Source organism: Plasmodium knowlesi (assembly GCF_000006355.2).
Source record: "Plasmodium knowlesi strain H genome assembly, chromosome: 7".
NCBI classification, from domain to species: domain Eukaryota; phylum Apicomplexa; class Aconoidasida; order Haemosporida; family Plasmodiidae; genus Plasmodium; species Plasmodium knowlesi.
The window spans coordinates 960,684-979,776 of record NC_011908.2 but is presented as its reverse complement, the minus strand read 5'-3'; the positions used below and the strand labels follow the sequence as shown (position 1 = coordinate 979,776).

At 41.7% G+C, this 19,093-nt stretch overlaps 3 protein-coding genes across 3 annotated transcripts; 1 reads left to right on the top strand and 2 right to left on the bottom strand.

Moving 5' to 3' along the window:
- Positions 1 to 184: 184 nt before the first annotated feature.
- On the bottom strand, positions 185 to 6,472 carry PKNH_0722600 (conserved Plasmodium protein, unknown function; the record flags this gene model as incomplete). Its single annotated transcript, XM_002258481.1, has 2 exons — positions 185 to 4,054; positions 4,316 to 6,472. The coding sequence occupies 2 exons, from the start codon at positions 6,470 to 6,472 to the stop codon at positions 185 to 187; spliced, it is 6,027 nt and encodes a 2,008-aa protein (XP_002258517.1).
- Positions 6,473 to 8,172: 1,700 nt separating this feature from the next.
- Positions 8,173 to 12,373, top strand: PKNH_0722500 (conserved Plasmodium protein, unknown function; the record flags this gene model as incomplete). Its single annotated transcript, XM_002258480.1, has 4 exons — positions 8,173 to 9,710; positions 9,937 to 11,603; positions 11,765 to 12,214; positions 12,348 to 12,373. The coding sequence occupies 4 exons, from the start codon at positions 8,173 to 8,175 to the stop codon at positions 12,371 to 12,373; spliced, it is 3,681 nt and encodes a 1,226-aa protein (XP_002258516.1).
- A 545-nt stretch (positions 12,374 to 12,918) lies between these two features.
- Positions 12,919 to 16,270, bottom strand: PKNH_0722400 (conserved Plasmodium protein, unknown function; the record flags this gene model as incomplete). Its single annotated transcript, XM_002258479.1, has 2 exons — positions 12,919 to 15,800; positions 15,991 to 16,270. The coding sequence occupies 2 exons, from the start codon at positions 16,268 to 16,270 to the stop codon at positions 12,919 to 12,921; spliced, it is 3,162 nt and encodes a 1,053-aa protein (XP_002258515.1).
- Between the last annotated feature and the right edge of the window lie 2,823 nt (positions 16,271 to 19,093).

The following is a 19,093-nucleotide window of genomic DNA, read 5'->3' as shown; positions in this document are numbered from 1 at the left end:
TACGACTCAACGGAACTTTTCTTCGCATTCTCCATGTTTCCAGGACGGAATGAGAAAGGAACGAAAAAAAATGCAAAAAAAAAAAAAAAAAAAAAAAAAAAAATCGGAAATAAAAAGTGGAAAAACTATGACAACCTAAAGTGGGAGCAGATAGAGAACATGCACTTAACCCAGTAAGAACCACCTACACGACCAAGTGTTCGCTCATCTTCTTCTTTATCCTGTCCAGTTGATTGAAGGATTTATTCAGATTTTTATTTATGATATCAAGGATGTAAGCATCCTTAGATTTGGAAACACGCTGTTTATCTCCCCCAATGGTAGTCTTCGGATGACCTTCGTGTCCACTACCAATTTTTACTGCCTGAAGGTACACACCGGAACCTACCTTACTGTTGTGTAGATTTTTCAGGAACACCTTTTTCTCTATACCGTTTAGATCAAAGTTACTTTTTTGCGTTACGTTATGCTCGATGAGTTCTTTTATGGACTTAATAGAATTCTGGTCCCGTTGATTGTTCTTTTGGGTACATGTTCCTTCCTTGTTAGTTATACCGTTTGTGTCTTCACCTGGTGATTGCACCTTACTGCTTGAACCGTTAACTGTAGAGATTTTTCTCTCCACACTCTGTTCATCCGTCTTCATTGTAATATAATCATCATACGTCGATATAACTTTTTCGATGTATCTTTTTTTATAATCAACGTTGTCCATTTGATGAGCTATCTTTGCTCTTCCAATTGTAACTACCGTGTCTGTTACTTTTTTTCCTTTACGCACTTCATCAGAATTTCGATCCATGGGTGTAAAACTCCTGCCCGTAATGACCCTTGACATATCACCTCTCAACGTGGTGACAGATGCATTTTCACTTTCCTCTGTATGCGTTATCTTCGACTCACCAGATTTATCCTCACTGGAACTTCTATTTTTCCCTTCTTTTAAATTTGCCTTTCCTTTCCCTTTTCCACTTGTCAGGTTCACCCCATAATTTGGTATGGTCTGTCTCTTCTTCCTTGAACCCGTCTGTGCATTATTAAAATATTCCTTTTTTAACACCTCGCTCGTGTCGTAGTTTTTTGTTCTGCTCAGGGGATTCCCCTTAGCGTTATTTGTACTATGGTTACCACCACCTTGCGGGGTATCTCTTGGACCCCTTCTGTAGGTGCAATTGGTAGTGGACACCTTTCGTTCAGATCTTCGGCTCTGCAAATGGGGGCGCACTTCAGATGGATTGCATTCCCCGTCGGGGGATTTGTCAACGTGGTTCACGTGAATGTGGTGGTTTACCTCAGTTTGGTGGATCACCTGATTGTGGTGGTTCACCTGATTGTGGTGATTCACCTGATTGTGGTGATCCCCCGCGTGGAAAGTTCCTTTTATAGTCGCTTCCTTTTTATCACACTTCGCCTTCTGCCCCCTCCTCGCAGTGCCACCAGGATGGATCGTTTCTCCATTGCATATCGTCGTGCCACTCTTTTTTTTCAACGCACTAAGAGGTTGTCTTGGCTTTACATCATGATTACTCAACTGCGCATAGCTAGACGGGGCGTTCGGACACACATGGTCATTCCTACTGCTCTGCGCACCATTCCCTCCAACAGTTCGACTTCTAAACGAGCTCCACTTTACATTTCCATGCAGATGTGTCTCTTTCGAACTCTTTACAAGACTGTCCATGGTGACAGCACTATGTTCTTTCTTCTTCGATGCGCGCGCGAGGAGAGCTGAGCCGATCGGATTGGAGTAGAGTTTCAACAGGCGCCTCCGATCCCCTCGATCGGTTAGACCATTTGGACCCATTAGACCACTTCTTTCCGTTTCATACGTTCGCTCTGTTTGACCGCCCCCTGTTTGTGAGGCTACTTGTCCACCGCGCAATTTCCCCCTTTCGAGATGACACGAATGGAAAGATGTGTTTTCCCTGGCACCCCCGCTCCGACTTCTGCGACTCCTATAACTTTCACAACTCCTACGATTTCCACAACTGCTAGGACTGGTTCTAACTACCCCTCCCTTGCCAAAATGTAACGCACTCAATGAGCTCAACTGAGGGGATGACCTACTACTGTATCTCTTTCCTCCTTGAAGCTCTTGCAACAGCGCTTCCCCCTTCTTCGACCAATTCAATTTACGATGGAGAAAATCACTCTCCTTCTTTGGCTTACTGCCATCCACCATCACCGTTGCGCAGTTTCTTTTCGAAAAAGACCCTTCTAATTTTATATCTACATGGTAATTGTCGCTTCGACTATCCTGCCTAGATATCTCTGGACAAACGGAGGAGCATTTCTGCTCGCTTTTCTTCACTCTCCTGACTGAGGGGGATAAATTCCCTACAGATCTCCTACTAATTATTCTTCCAAATATATCATTTTTTTTTTCCAGAATATTTATGGTGCCTAAGCGATCTAACTCTACAAGCGGATCGATCTCGCCCATGTCATCTGAATGGACACCAACTACGGAGGAGTCTCTCTTGGTTCCCACCCTTCCTAAATTACTCATTCTTTCCTTATTGTATAATATGTTAACGGTTTTATTCCTGTGCTTCAATTTTTGTATCTCCTGGTGATTGTTCATCAGCGTGTCGATAAAAAATGCGTTGCAGTTTTTTATGTACTCCTTTAACTTCTTGTTCTCCTCATAAACTTTGTATGCCTTATTGCCGTTGCTCAGTTCTACGAAGTCGAGGTAGTCATTCACTCCAGTGATGTACTTACGTATGATCTGTTCCAACGTTTCTATCCTCTTTTTTTTCTCATTCTTTCTCTGTAACCAGTTCAACAGATTGACCAAATGAGGTTTTAACCTCTGTGATGTTTCACACGAATCAGGTAGACATGCCTCCGATATACAATGGATAGACCTTTTTATCTCTTCTTCCTCTTCGTAATACCCCCCGTTGGAGAGTTTACTAACTTCCATTGCGTATGGTTTTCCTTCCTTATTACCAACGCTACACTCTGTGTAGGGACACTGTCCACCTTTGGAGAAAGAACCCTGAATGTTTGCTTCACTTGGGGAGTTACAAAAGGGCGTTCTTCCATATGTACATTTACCTTTCGTATCGTTCCTACAGTGCCTCCTATCATCACTATCTTCTCCATTACCTTCTGACAAGCCAAGTAGCGAAATGGTAATTTCATCATAAATGTATTGAGAACAATTTTTTAGATAATTTTTCAAACATTCCTCCACTCTCTTTTTCGTTTCTAAAAGATTGGACACTTTCCCCTTTTGCACCATTTCCAGTGCGCTCCTAAAATCGGTGTGTCTATCAGAGGAATCATCCTTGTAATTATCCAAACCATCCACATCACTTGAAAAGAATTTATATTCCAGAAAAATTTTCTGCGAGGAGATATTCAAACTATGCCCAAATAATATTTTAAAAAGAATCCCTATTTTGTCTGCATAGCTGAAACTATTTGAATACATTTCTTCTACTGCCTTTCCATCCAAGTGTTGTGCATATTCCTCCTTGCTGTAATTTTTCACAAAATCCAATTCCTCATTCTTATTATTTGAGATGTTTAGATGAATGGATCCTTTCTCCTGCATCTGGAAGAGGTACTTTAGGTGTAATATGGTGAATCCTATGTAGGAATTCTTTTCTTTTTCCTCCTTCGATTTTGTAACAGGCTTGGCGCTGCTCTTGGCTGATTGGTGCGTTGCTCCTTTGAGGGGCTCAACGGGCGTCCTGCGGTTAGAGGCAAGCTTTGTATCGAAGTTATTGGTGCTCTTCTCGTGAACGACCTTCTCGTGAACGACCTTCTCGTGAACGACCTTCTCATGAACGACCTTCTCATGAACGACCTTCTCGTTAGTAACCCTCCCGTGAACGACCTTCCCGTTAGGAACCTTCCCACTGGGAATTTTCCCCTTAGTAAGCACAACGTTAGCGACCGCCCCGGTGATTCCTCTACCCTGGGTACTGATTCTCTCTTTATTTAGCCTTACACTTGTCTCTCTGCTCTTCGTCTCCTTCGTATCTTGTTCCACTCGCTTCTGTGGCACCTCCTCCACACCGTAGAAACTTAGCCTGTAAAACTGCAGCGGATAATAAAGGAGCATATGAAGATATATATAGCACGGGGTGTTTACTACGAAAGTACACATCACACAGGTGTCGAGCATCCTTCACACTTAAGCATATCAAAGACACAACGCTGCCAAGCGCAGAAATGCAGAAATGACTGTCCCAAAGTAGGGCACCTCAAAAATATAGACAAGAAGCGCAATGAAAGTAATAACAAAAAAGAAAAAGGACGATTATAAAAAAAAAAAAAAAAGAGCATTTATCATTCTAACCGTCGATGAGGATATTTCGACCCTCCCGTTAACCATCTCTGCGTCGAACATGAGTTCAAATGTGACATCAGTCTGTGCACTTTTTCTCAGTTCTTCAAGTAGAGCCTGCACTTCATTATGATGCATCAGGTTGGAACTCTCTTTCTCCTTATTATACATTTTAAGAATCCGATTTTGTGTATTTAATTCTGTGCCGTTTTTGCAAAAGGTAAATGAGTGGACAACCACACCCGAATTGTTAGTCACCACACATTTAACATACTTATACTTTACGAAATATATATTTTTAAACTTTACATTTATTTTCATTTCTACTCTTCGTGTTTGCGTTTTTTTATTTTCTAGGATTAGATAGCTGTACAAGTTCGAATTCCTCTTTTTCTGCAATGATTTCTTCTCGTTACCTCCCTTTTCCGCTCCCTTGAATTCGCCCCTCTGGTTCTCTTTCCAGGGGATCTCATCCCGGCTGCAGGTGCTGCGATAGCTGTCGGTGATTCCACCAGGTGGATCAACCGATTCGATCGAACCCGCCGTGTCATTCATGTGCTCTCCGTTTTCCTCATTCTTTTTACTTGCGGGGAGAGCTCCCACAAAAGGGGCATGCTTACCCACGTCAAGCGCACTATATGTGCTATTATTAGAATTCACACCTACCTGTGCCACATCGTACTTGCCTGAAAAGGCTTCAGCATGAGAACAGCAACTATTCCACAGATGAGCATTTCCGTTTTGTCTTAATTTGACTACACGGTTACTCATCGCGCCTTCACCATAGTGACCATCGTTATTCACTCGTACGTCTACTCTTACGAGATGATTATCCTCTGCCTCATCCTGCTCATCCTGCTCAGCCCGCTCATCCCGCTCATCCTCCATCATCTTTTGATGAAAATAGCTTAACTCACTTTTGTGCTTTAGAACTTCATTAAATAAATTCAAGTTGTCTTTATATTTGTTCGCCTTTTCCTTGGACATGTTTTTTTTCTCTATTGTAGTTTCTTCCTCCCTTTTTGTGTAAGCAGTGATATCGTCCTTGCGTCTGATGACTTGGCTAGGCTGCTCTTCATTTGTGGGGTCGACGACTATGTCTGCATCTTCGTCCTTACGCTTGTCTTCATCGCTTTGTTCGTCATCGCTTTGTTCGTCATCGCTTTGTTCTACATCGCTTTGTTCTACATCGCTTTGTTCGTCACCGCTTTGATCATCACCCATTTGATCATCACCCATTTGATCATCACCCATTTGATCATCACCACTTTGATCATCACCACTTTGATCATGCTCGCTCTTTTCCTGTTCCTCTTGTTTTTCTTCCTCGGCCCTTTCTTCTTCTGCTTCTTCATCATCATGGACGTCGTCACCATCGACTTCTTCTCCCACCTGTTCGCCCTCCTTCCCCAATGCACTTCCGCCCGAAAGACCTAATTCGCTAATTCTGCGCCAAAGTGGCATATCTGCATTTGGCCCTTCCTTGTCGCTTCCCCCCTGCCCAGTTTTACCATTTTCATTGCATCCACACATTCGGCTGCTACTTATGCTTGGCGAATATGAGGCGCATTCCTTCTTGACTCTGTTCCCATTCTCCTTTGTTGGGAAAAAAACGTCAGAACTGTCTATGCGCGTGGAATTGCTTGAGAGATTATTATTCGCATGTTGATCGTTTCGCGCCATCACACATTGTTCGCCTATCAGCGAACTGTTCACGCGTGACTCACAGTTTGGTAAATTTTCCTTCCCTTGGATGGAGTGATGTTCGTGCGACACGTACCACCTTGTAGGCTTCAAATGCTTATTCTCCTCCTCATCAATGAGTTTGTTACTATAAGGGTTGTAACATTGTTCTGATTGTTCTAAACAGCTATCCGCTGCACAACTGTTATTAATGCACACACATTTTTTTTTTTTTTCTTCTCTATTTTGTGCATTTTGGCTAGCTAGTTCATAATTTTCCATAAAATTTTTTTTTTCTGCTGACTTGTTCATATAATTGTCGTTTTGTGCAGGAAACTCGCGTTTGCCTTCTAACAACGACATTTCATTATTTCTATCTGGTTTTAGATAATCCGAAAGTTGGGCCAACTCTGAAAAGGTGAGTCTACCAAAGGGAGACTTTTCCTCCGGAGTTTTGGTTTCCCTGTTTTTTAAATGTGTATTCATTTTGGCGAGTATAGGGTTATCCTTTGTCAGGTATGCACCACACAGTAGTGTACACAGAGTATGTTAACGTGTGTATCTGTGTGGAGGGGGTTCTTCCTTTAACTTTTATCTTTTTTTTTTTTTTTTTTTTTTTTTTTTGGTGTCTGTGCCTATTGGGTCGCTTTGAGCCCGTTTATGCCTCTTCACACAAGTGTGTGTGTGAGGCAAGAGTACAAGAAAAGAAAAAAAAAAAAAAAAGGGGATTATCCCTAACAGCATATAATTACGTGCACAATGTTTATACACTCATTTGGAAATTTCTGCCAATATGAGATCATTGTACACCAGGTATTATATACTGAGGAAACATCCGTGTGGGAAGAGCAAAACAAGTTTGCGACTTAAACGAAGAGGTTGCCTTTAGAAGGGACGAGACAAATGAAAAGGGAACATGCCATGCATGTATGCCACTCTTCGGACAAAGTTGGTAAGGAAAAAAAATGGGACAAGAAAAATGTACAAAAACAAAAGGGCGGCATTCGCTTATTTTCACCCCATTTTGCAGCATTGTTTGCGTCTTACTGGAACATTTTTCACCTTTTTCACTTTTTCATTTCAAGTCTTATTTGGAAAAATACTACACTTAAAATGGTCGCTCGCAGCTCATACTTTGGCCAGATTGCTTATGCCCCCAGAACGGCATTTTCCTCCAGGCCGATTGCATATGTTATGTATCTACAGGACGAGGCGTACACACGCGCGCGAGTAAGCAGGGGTGGGCGCGAACAAAAAAAAAAAAAAAACAAAAAAACAGATATACATTCGGATTGTCACATGAAGCGTGCAAATTTGAAAAATTTCCAAATTAGTAAAAATGGTAGAAAGGACAAAATCGCACAAAGCAAGTATGCAATAAAAAAATCAAACGAACAAGGAAGAAATCCAATTCCTGGACACGCGAGCCGAGCTAAGGTTAACACGTTTCCCCAAGTTTCCAAACCTCAGGAAAGTATTTTCCAATGGAAGGGGAAAAAAAAAAAAAAAAAAAAAAAAAAAGTGGCAATTTGTAAAACACACACTTCAACGAATTTTTTCTTTTGGACAAAGAATATTGGCAAAACGTTAACTTAAAAATGGTGCTACAATGAATGATCGTAAAAGGCGGGTCCATGTTTATTTTTTTAATTTTATGAAGTAGGGGAATAGGCTCTCCCCCTTTCCTTTTGTTCGCCTTTTTGTACATAATTTAGGGCAGTTGGGCGAGGAAACAGACTCGAATGGTCTCCTGGCACTTCATGCATTTTTACACATTTCACTTGACATATTTGGCACATTTTTCCGTTAATATGTCCCCCGGTTTGTCCCTTTGGCAGCGCGATCAGTTGCACACTCCCGCATCGCCCTTCTTCTGAAGCAGAATATTACCACTTTTTCTTTGTGCAATATTGTACCAGATGGAAGGGGTGTAGCTGTTCATAATTATTACAGCAACATTTTCTGTTGGCGCATGTGGACACCTCGCCAGGGAGGTGCCATGTAGGATGTGGCCCCGAACCCCTGAACGCATAAATTCTAAACCCTGAACCCTGAACCCTCAGACGCATTTTCCAGAGCATTTTGAGTGGGAAACTTCGAAGGACACGATAAGATTCCACCCACGAACATAGCCTCCTCGAATAGAGCACCGGTTCTTATTCTTCCTTTGAAGTACAGCAAAAAAAATGAGGATAAACAAAAAAGACGAAATCGTGAACGTATTGTTCACCGTATTTCTTCTTGCCACTCAACAGATCTGCCTTCTCTATGGAATCCTGAACAATTCAAAAAGCAACAACATGTACCTATTGTTCCTAATTGTGGATATCTTCCTATGCGTGTACATTGTTCTGAGCCTTTACGATGATAACAACGCAGGGGTAAAAATATCCATCCAGTGGATGATGTACATGATTACGTTGAGTTCAAAAATGGGAATTTTTTGTTTTCTGATAAAAAATGAAAAAAAGAACAGTAACGAAAATAGCCTTCTTTTCACATATCTATCAAATGATGTGTTAGTATACAATTTGCTCTACTTGACACCATTCATCTATCTTTTATTTTCCCTGAGAAGTAGAAATATCTTGGAGAACATTCTGAACAACAAAATAGTCGTAGAGAACATTCTCAGCATTGACGTTAACATAATAAATCTATTCGATCTTATAGACTTAGTTTTCATGTATTCTCATTTGACCAACCTATACAAAATATTGGACCATGTGAAGACGATTTACAGCTTCCAAAACGTACTTATAATGCTCATGGTTGTGTTGGTGGATATTTCTCTCTTTGGATTCTACTTCCCTATTTATACCAATATAGACAAATCCTACTCGTACAATCAACAATCGGTGGGGGTTTTGAAGGGAGACAGACCTGGAGAAGGGGGTAGATCGAGGGATAATAAAGGTACCAAGCAATATGGTAGGAAAATAAAAAATAGCAAAATAATCAAACACAAGAAGCTTATTCACCAAAGTGGCTCATATGCAAAGTACCAAACGGGGGAAAGGAAGAAGAGGAATTTCTTTTACGCCACCAATGGAGGAAGTGGGAGCATCTCAATTGGGAGAAGTGGAAGTACCATAATTGGAAGAACTACTGGAGGGAGGAGTAGCATGAGTAGACATAGTAGTGCAGGTAGCTTGCTCAGCCAAAGAAGTAGTAGACGTGGTCAAAGTGGAAGCAACAGTAGTGTTCGTAGTCAGAGAAAAGCTACTGTAATCAACCCAACAAATGTTCGTACCGGAGGAAATGGACCCTTTCTTGATAAGTCCAACATGAAGTACATGACGACAAGCGCCCCTTCTAAGTTCTTCTACCCAGACAATAATACAAATATGGGCCTTGTGGACAAAATGAACCCCTCCTCCTTCGTTTCCAATAATTCGAAGGAATCCACATATGCATCATCCTACATGTCTAAGGAGCTACTTTCAAGGGAATTTTCAAGTTCTTCTTTTTCTTCCTCCTCTGTGAATTCATCCTACTTATCATCAGATGGTTCTAACTTTGGCTCTTCCCACTCTGCGTCATCCACGTCCTCTTCCTCCTACCTGCCGTCCCTCCTGTCCTTCTCCACCAGTGAGAACAAAGTCAAGTCGAATAAATCCTACCACCAGAAATATAAGGATATCTATACAGACGTGTACATAACTGCCAAGTTCCACTTCATTGTGGGGTTCCTCCTCGTCGACGTGCCGTTTTTCATATACAGGTAAGTGCGTCGAACCATCTTGCAAGAGCAGCACTTTGTACTGGCAGCTTTGTAGTGGCAGCTTTGTAGTGGCAGCTTTGTAGTGGCAGCTTTGTAGTGGCAGCTTTGTAGTGGCAACCTTGTAATGACCGCTCTGCTGTCCACCCATCTGCTGTCCACCCATCTGCTGTCCACCCATCTGCTGTCCACCCATCTGCTGTCCACCCATTTGATCTCCCCGTCGCAGACTCCTCTTCTGCCTGAAGCACAAGGTAATGCTGACGCTCATCGTGAAGAACGTGCTGTTCCTCCTGTTCAGGTCGTACAAGCTCAACGAGTACCGACTGGTGGAGAAGGAGAAGTACAAAAAGAACAAGAGCAATTTGGATTTCGACTTTTACAACATGTTCAGTGTAGATTCTGAGGCGAGTGGGTACCCGAAGGGGGACGGCGCGGGCAAGGGGAAAACGGGAGAGCGACATGCGCATATACATCCACATCGACACTTGCAGCGGGGGAGTAGGATGAATCTCCACTCATTTGACAGAGATGCGAATGGACAACTTGCAGAAGACGGAGCGGGGGCAAAAAGCAAAAGGGATCGACGAGGGGACCGGTGGGTACGGAAGATAAATAAAGGGAAAGCCAAAAGAGGAATCAAGAAGGAGTGGGAAAAAACAGACAAGTCAAGGAAGAAGAGAAAAAAGAAGAAAAAAAAAAACATCGTCATGCAGGTATTCAAGGAAGAATATAAGGAGAATAAAAAGAAGCTACTTCTGGAGAAGGTCGCCCTTCAGGAAGAAAGGGGGGCAAGTCGAAAAGGCGAAAGGACCAGTCGAGGAAGTATACCATTTGCAAAAATTATAGATAATAACGGAGAAGAATACACAGAAAAGCGAAATGGTGGAGAAGCCCCAAATGGGGGAGATACAAATAAGAAAAAAAAAATCCGACAAGTAAAATTCACCTGGAAAGAAAGAAGACAAATGAAAAATCAATTTAGGAAATTCAAGAATCTCATTTATAAATTAAAATACAAAAGGAAGATACCAATATATCACTTCAAGATATGGGACCATATCCGAGCGATGTGTAGTTTTTTATTTAAACGTTTTGGTAGTTCTAACTTTGTATACTTGGATGATAAGTTGGTTTTTTCATACTTCACAAATCTCAAACTCATGCTTCTTGTACTTCTGAACTATGTAATGAAAATTGGGATTACCATATTTTTTATTTTCCTCCTGTTAAACAACCATACACGATTGAGTCAGGATGACTTTGTCTACATGTACGACATGCCTGTGAAGCCATTGAAGGAAACTCCTGGGTGGGATCGGGCAGGTATGCTCACTTTCCCCCAGAGCTTTGACTTAACGAAACACACAAATCTGCAACTTCCAAAAGAACCCATTCCCATATATTATATAAACAAAGAGATGGAAGACAATTCGAAGAAGTTAGCTAATCACAACTATACTCCTAAAGGATATATCCAACTTGAAATGCCAGATAGTTTGTTCAATTCCACATGGGAGAATATATTTAAGGTCGACAAATTCTATATGTACAGTTGTTTGATATTCTTCCTTCTTTATTTTCTTCTGCTCCTGGGAACATCTACCTTTTTCGATATCCTCTTTGGGGCTATCCTAAACACCTTAAGTCACTTATCTTTTTACTTCTCTTTGAAGCAATTTGTTTTATTTTTTTTTACTTTCAATGGGAATGTATACAATAGTGATTATGTGTTTCACGATGGATACATTCGTAAGTTGAACTACGAGTTCGAATACTTGATGTTGCTTCTATTTAATTTCCACCACTTTGCATCCCTTTTCAAGCATGCCTCTCTTTTCGTGCGCGTGCTCTTCAACTGCAGGTACATCTACTATAGGAGGGGTCTAGGTCGAGGTAAGACAGAAGCAGGGGGGGAGGGGGAGGATTTTCTCAAAAAAGGCTGATATTCCCCTATATGGTATATCAGCTAAGTAATGTCATTGAAGCACTATGTTTACTTTTCTCATCTAAGTTGTTTTCATTTGCACATTTCCCCATTCATTTTTCCTACATAGGCAGGCGCAACGAACTAAGGCACTCCGTCAGCGTGTACCTCTTATTCCTGCTATGCAAGTATACCCATGCACCGGTCAACCTCAACACTCTCCTTTTCGGGCAGAATATCCTTAACAACATTCTTCTGATAGATAATATTAATAGCTTCACCTGGGTGAATATCATAATCCTTACTCTCTTCAAGGGTACGCAAATTCTGATGACCAAGACCAACTATTTCATAATTGGGCTCTTCGTTCTACACATCCTTCTGTACGTAATTTATGCCATCCACGCACAGATACTCAGATATATAATTCTCCGAAAAATGGAAATTCTATTTTCCTTTAAGAATATTCTTATATCCAAATATGAGGAAGTCCCGCTCGTCCCGGACAAGACCTCTCCCTACGTTACCTGTAGGGACATACTTAAGTATTACTCTGAGGAGGGCTTCTTCTCTTCTGAGGGTAAGGACCATATGATAATATAGCGCTATATCACTAGCCATTTTTGCACAACCACGATGTTATATGCCTAACACCCTCTTCAACCAACTCGTTCAACTACTTCACCACTTGTAACCCTCCCACTCCTCTGCAGGTAACATGATACCTAATTTTATATGACCAACAATATATAGCACCTGGGGGCAAAGTGAAAAAAAAAAAAAATAAAATAATTACGTACACACCACTGGGGAACCCACTAATGTCCATGACTACACACTATCACACACGACAAACTCCCATGTTAAAAACTAATTAAATGAAAAATGGCGAAACGTTGTGGTGGAGGGGGTTCTCTACTTCCCCCCGTGAATACAACCTCCCAACAACCATCGTAACTTTGTATTCCTTTCTCGCATGGCGCCCCTTAACACAGTTACTCGCCTTGGCAAAAGGTTAGCTGTGCACGCGTCATCGTCAGTGGATTTGTAGAGTTAATTAAATACTAATTTTTATTAAAAGGCGGGGTACAAAAAAAAAAAAAAAAAAAAAAAAAAAAAAAAAAAAAAAAAAAAAAAAAAACTAGTAAATATACTATACACATGCAAAACACACAGGATCTGACAAATCTCCCCCACAGAAGTAATCTCCCAATGATTGTCCATGTTGAGCCTATGGTATACCCTCCCCCTGATTTCCGAAGCCCCAGCGAATGGGCAAGGAGCCTAAAAATCAATTAAACTGTTAATGATGGCCTGTTGCACACTGAGATCCTCATTGTTAGCGCTTTCTTCATCACACTGGTCTATCGCAGAAGTGGTGTTGTCATCCATACCTCTTTCGTAACTCTGACCGGAAGCGTCATGGTTTGCATGCACATCACCTTCACGTGAATTTACAGCATGTCCTTCTTCTTGTACTTGCTCCATCTGTGTTTCTTCCGCTTTAACTGAACCTACATTTTCTCTCTTCATATGATCAATCTGTTGCGCATTATCTTTGAGCATCACCCTTTGGTTGTAACCCCCCATGTGATGGTGGTCGACATTCTGTTCATATGTAGAATGTGGCTCACGCGATGTTGTGCCTTCGTCAATGATGTACATCTCCCGTGTCGGTTCTTCTAAAGTGCAAACAAAAGAACTCTTCCCATTTGTGAAAAATTTACTGTAGCTTGTCCCATTAAATCGGTTTAGCGTCTTGTCGTTGTTCACATATCCGTTTCGACCCTCACTTTTGCTCTTCTCTTCCGATTTCCCTTGCAAATTAGTTCCACTATGTGCTGGCACCATCTTGTACTTGGGTGCATCGTAGGCGTTGGGATGGAGAAATTCATTTTGTGCGATCTTCTCACCACAGAGAGACTTCACCATGCGGGATGATGAAGATACTTCTCCACTGAAATGGACATCACGTAACATACTGGACTGATTTCCAGGCGCATCAGGCCACTTTCCCCCTTCTACATAATTACGCAACAACACCTGGGTATATCCCTCACTCAACCCTCCATCTGTTCCGTTGAACGTATTAATATTTATGCCATCCTGGCAATGGTTCATTGTAAAGTTCCTATCCCTAAACCGTTCGGGATGTTCATTTCTTCCGGAGTGGAGAGTACCCTCCTGTTCGATTTCCCCAACTGAGGAAACCCCCCTCAGGTGTAGAGACTCAAAGGGGAAACAAACACTGCTTTTCTCAGCGGGTGCACACTTACTAGTCATCTCTGCAAACACCTGTGCACTGTCATCCATCTCCATCAAAGCTCTGTTCACAGAACAATCGTTTACACCTGGCTCTACACGGTTTCCCTTCTCAAGATGAAGCATATTCAAAGGGGAGGGCTCACCTTGTGTGATGCACATACCCATCTCAGCATACGTCATTCCGCTCTTTAGGTGCTCTCCCCTATTACATACATCGATGTTTGGGCTGCTCCTCTCATGTGATTCGCTCCTCATTCCCAAATCCGTTTTGTGGTTCAATGAGCCATCCTCAGGGCAATCTTCACGGGTACCCCCCTGACCACGTCCCTTTTGTGCCTCGTAACTTTCACCTTTGCAGAAGTAAGGATCTTCAATTTTCTCATTAGTGTTTTTTTTTCTGGACGATCTCAAAGTGTATGTCATCTTAGGTGCACTACCTTGTTGGGAGAGCTGAGGACACAACCCTTCATCACTATGAATTCTATCCACCTGGGTGATGTCTTTCGCTTTCCTTCTACCCCTCTTCTCCCATATTTTATATGGAGAAGAGCAACCTCCAATCAGGTCTTTTCCCTCCAAGGGGATAACATCATTAACGGCCTGTGCGTGTGCCTTGTAGTATTCGCTTTTCGTATTTTTTGTTCTTTCTCCTTCGTTATGATTCTTTTTCCTGGATAAGAACCTTGACTCGTTGTCTGCTCTATCACCATATATATCCACATCGTATACACCTTCAAATGTGGACGACTTATTTTTCTCCTTGTCCTTTCCACTTTGATTAATCGGTTCGTAGTGCACGTAGTACCTTCCTTCTTCTGAGTAATCATCACATGGATACGAATCTACACAGTTGCTCTTAACTGGCTTATTATTCCCGTTGAGGTATTCTCCCCCTTCTTTAGGTGGGTGTCCCCCCTCTGTGGCTGCACTCCGAACAAGTGGAAATGCCCCCCTATTGGTGAAACTAAAGTGATCGTTATATACATCACACACTCCATGGACAGATTTCTCCACTGTACATTTGGATGCTTCAAGTCCCGCTCCACAGTTGTTGTAATGTCTGGCTCGTGAGCCTCTACTACCTTGTGCCTCTACAGATTGGAAGGAAAAATTATTTTCACTTTCCATCATCCTGGGGATTTCCTCTCCTCCTTTTCCTTCATATGTCTGAATACACACATCCGACGTACCCCCTTCATCGGAAAAATGTTCATGTCCCTTCCCCTCAACGATTGTTACTTCTTCCTTTGAATCTGCCCCCCGGGCGGAAAATGGTCTATCCAGATTGCTCTGCCCATTTGGCTTATTCTGCCTTGGCGTCAAAGATAAATTCTCATCAGGAACATAGAAAACCTCGCTCCTGCTTCTTATCCCATCATCTTTTGAAAAGTAACTTTTCGCTACCTCATTATTTACTTGAACTTCTCCTTCCTCATCATCGGAGCTTAAAGAAATATTAATGGGTTCATGAGGATTGTTAAAATGGGGTGAATAACGCCTATCACGGTGGCTGGTGAATTGGTTTCTATCCCGGAAGCCATTCATTCGGTTGTTCCTAGTACGAAGGTTGTATGGCCCGTACGTAGAACCTTCTCCGACATGATCCACATGGTGGCCGCTCCTCCTGCTTCTTCCACTGGGGGATAGTGGGTTCTGATTCGTATTGGAATTTCTTCCTACGTTGTAATTTGCACAAAAAGGCATATAGTTATTATCCCCTAGGAGACATTCGACATAAGAGTTGTCTGGCTTCCTAACATCGTCCTCTCCACCTTCGTTCCTCTCGGCATCTTCCTTCCTGTTTACACTACTCATGTCATTTTCGTTCGCCACGCTGAGGGGTTCAGCGTGTCCATTCAAGGCCTCATTCAATTTCAGGGCAAATAGGTAGTCTGCATCGACTGTGATGTGAACAAAAAAAAAAAAAAAAAAAAAAAAAAAAATTAATGGCAAATGGAGATCATTCCATCGGTACAACCAACGTTCTACTCCTAATGGTGTAGGAGGAGTGTACGTCTTATGTATATCCTGTCGCAAAGTCACAAGGTACTCTCCATCTCCATCGTTTTTTTCTTTCGAAAATTAACTCACCTTGGTTAATATTCTCATCCTTGGTGAACTTTTTCGTAGCGTCCCCCTGACTAGCATGTTGACTATAACCCTCCTGCAGATCTCTGCTCCAACTATTGGCTTCATTGAATTTTTCATTGGCCACTTCACTGGAGGTAATCTTCTCCTTCTCCCCTTCCACCTCCGTTGCACTTTTCCCCTCGGGAGTTTTCCCCTGAAGGTTCTGTTGTTCTCTTTTCAGCCGCTCTTCATATGCCTTTCGATGCTTGTTAATATAAAAATTTAACTCCGGGGTACCCATGGTGGTGTTTTCCACTGAGATGGGCGTTCACGCGGTTTGGACGAAGAGATGTACAGAGAAGGCAGTGTTGCGTGGGATAGTTGCTACCCCTAGAAGAGAAACTGGGCTGAATTAAAAGGGGGAGTGCTTGCACAGGTAAGAGCAGGTAAAGCTGGAAAATTCAAGAGGGTATATAGGGATAGACGTATTCACGTTTTTACAAGGAAGTGGTTACACACGCCTAGCTATACTCATCTGCACGGAAGAAGATGACGTCTTGCGGGGGGTGGAGGTGTTTACCACTTCTACTATTAAACAAAAAATTGTCATACAAATTGGGAAGAGAAGCTTTTACACAAAACAGTGCTTCCTTAAACAGGGCGTGAGAGGGATGTACCTAACGAGATGCTCCCGAAGGTACTTTACTCGTTGAGAGGTACATTTACATATGTGTACATTGACCCATTTATCCGTTTGCGTTTCATCACGCTAACGGAGATAAGCACATGGGGTAGCAAGAAGGGGGAATATGCCTGCGTGGGGCATTTATCTCTACATCAACATTGCCACATGCACACACCCAATGTTCACTGGGCACGTCCAAATGAGTACAGTCGTTTTTCATTCGGACAAGATGCCCATGACGACTTTCAGTGCACAGCTAGGTGGCTATTCATCACGGATGGAGACACAGAAACATAACAAGGGTGGATAAACACATACGTTGACGTTTGGACAAGAGGATGTACTCATGTACGTATGTATGCACGCGTGTTTGTATGAATGGGTTGGGCAAGGCGACGCCATCCACGCACGTACATAGAAATGAACGAACACTAACTTTTATACAGCTACAGGTGCTTACCCTTGCGCAGCTGACCTGCTACACGTGCAGGAAAAGTATTGCCCATTGGGAAATGTCCTTTTTTTTTTTTTTTTTTTTTTTTTTTTTTTTTTTGGCGAACTGCACAGACGTGGCAACGAAGGGGAATAAGCAGAAATGATAAAAAATGGAACTACTTGGCCTCCATTCGTATGGGGCTATTCGCCATTGCGCAGGAAAACACGTCCTGATTTTTGAATGCTTTAAAGAAAAGGCAAAAAGGACTGCCTCGTCGACATTGTGATGTTCATTTGTGGACTGGGCAGCACGCCAATGGTATATAAGTAAAAATGCAAAAACGAAAAAAGGGAACGAAAAAAAGAACGAAAAAAAGAACGAAAAAAAGAACGAAAAAAGGAACGAAAAAAGGAACAAAAAAAAAAAAAAAAAGGAAAACATAAAAGCATAAGCGTAAGGGAAGTTATTGGGTCGCATTCATCCACATGGGCGCAATGGCTTTAGCTTGCCTCGGAAAATAAAAATAAAAAAAAAAAAAAAAAGAAAAAAAAAAAAAGAAAAAAAAAACGCGCATATGGGAACGTGTCGTTGGGTAAAGATGCTCAGTTGAGAAGTGGTACAGTTTAGGAGTCGTACATTTTAGCAGTGGTACGGTTTAGCGAGCAGTCGAACGGTTCCAGTAATGACACCACTACGTGGTTGATCCGATTAGTCACACCATTTTACATGGCCACACCGCGAGGCAAAAACTGCAAAATGCGACTTTGCGTCAGTTGATATATCCTCACACCGAACCAGTGATCAACTTGTAGCCATATAAAATATTGCACATGAAGTATTGCTCATAAAGTATTGCTCATAAAGTATTGCTCATAAAGTATTGCTCATAAAATATTGCACATAAAATATTGCACATAAAATATTGCACATAAAATATACACATCAAAATGGGCAACTCGATTTTGTTAAAGTGTACTAGGCGAGAAAAATTATTTTTTCCATTAAAAAAAAAAAAAAAAAAAAAAAGCTGTGATTATGAATCCTACACTTGCCGTGACGTTCCATTCATTCCATTTTTGACTTCCCTTCGATTTGAATTTTTTTTTTTTTTTTTTTTTTTTTCTCTCATCTTTTTGAACTCTTTCTTTCTCCACTGTTCCATTTGATGGTCTACTCTCTGCCCTTTTTGGCTACCCCTTCGACGGTCTCTTTTCACCTTTTTTTTTTTTCCTACCTAAAGTGACGTTGTTTCGCTTTGCGCGTCTTTCTCCTGTCGCCCGCTTCGTCATCTCATGTGTACGTGTACGGAAAAATTATCCGCACATGTGTATTTATATATATATATATATATTTTGTGATTTAAAAAAAAATCATTTCTTTAACAGCCGCTGCGGGCAAAAACGGGGGGCACACACATGGACAGGAAAAAAAAAGAAAAAAAAATATGAACGGTATACCATGAGCAATGAATAATGCCACACGTAACATTTGCTCCTCGCTCATTGTCCACTGATACATATTCTGTGCTATACGCTTCCATGTACTGGTAACGACGGAGATGATGTGAAGAGCAGGCAGTTGGAATAAAATAGTGAGTACAGAAATGGGTCTACAATGAAGTGGCCTACCAAAGTGACTCAATAAACTGATTGATCAAACTGACTAATCAAACTGCACTGATAAAATTGCACTGATAAAATTGCACTGATAAAATTGCACTGATAAAACTGCACTGAGCAGGTCACAAAAAAAAAAAAAAAAAAAAAGGTCAAATGGGGTCCCCAAATTGTTACACATTTGGCTGCGTCCCTTTGCCCTTATCGAAAGATGAAAAATGGTCAATTTTTAAAAGGGGAAAATCCTTACGAACAGGACAAGCGAGCAAATCGGTATAATAGTATCCTTCCACAGATGGCATATATGACTGCCCCTTTCTTAAGCGCGTAAATTGTGCAGTGTTGTGAAGAAGGGGGACGATCTCATCACACAAAAAGCAGTTCATT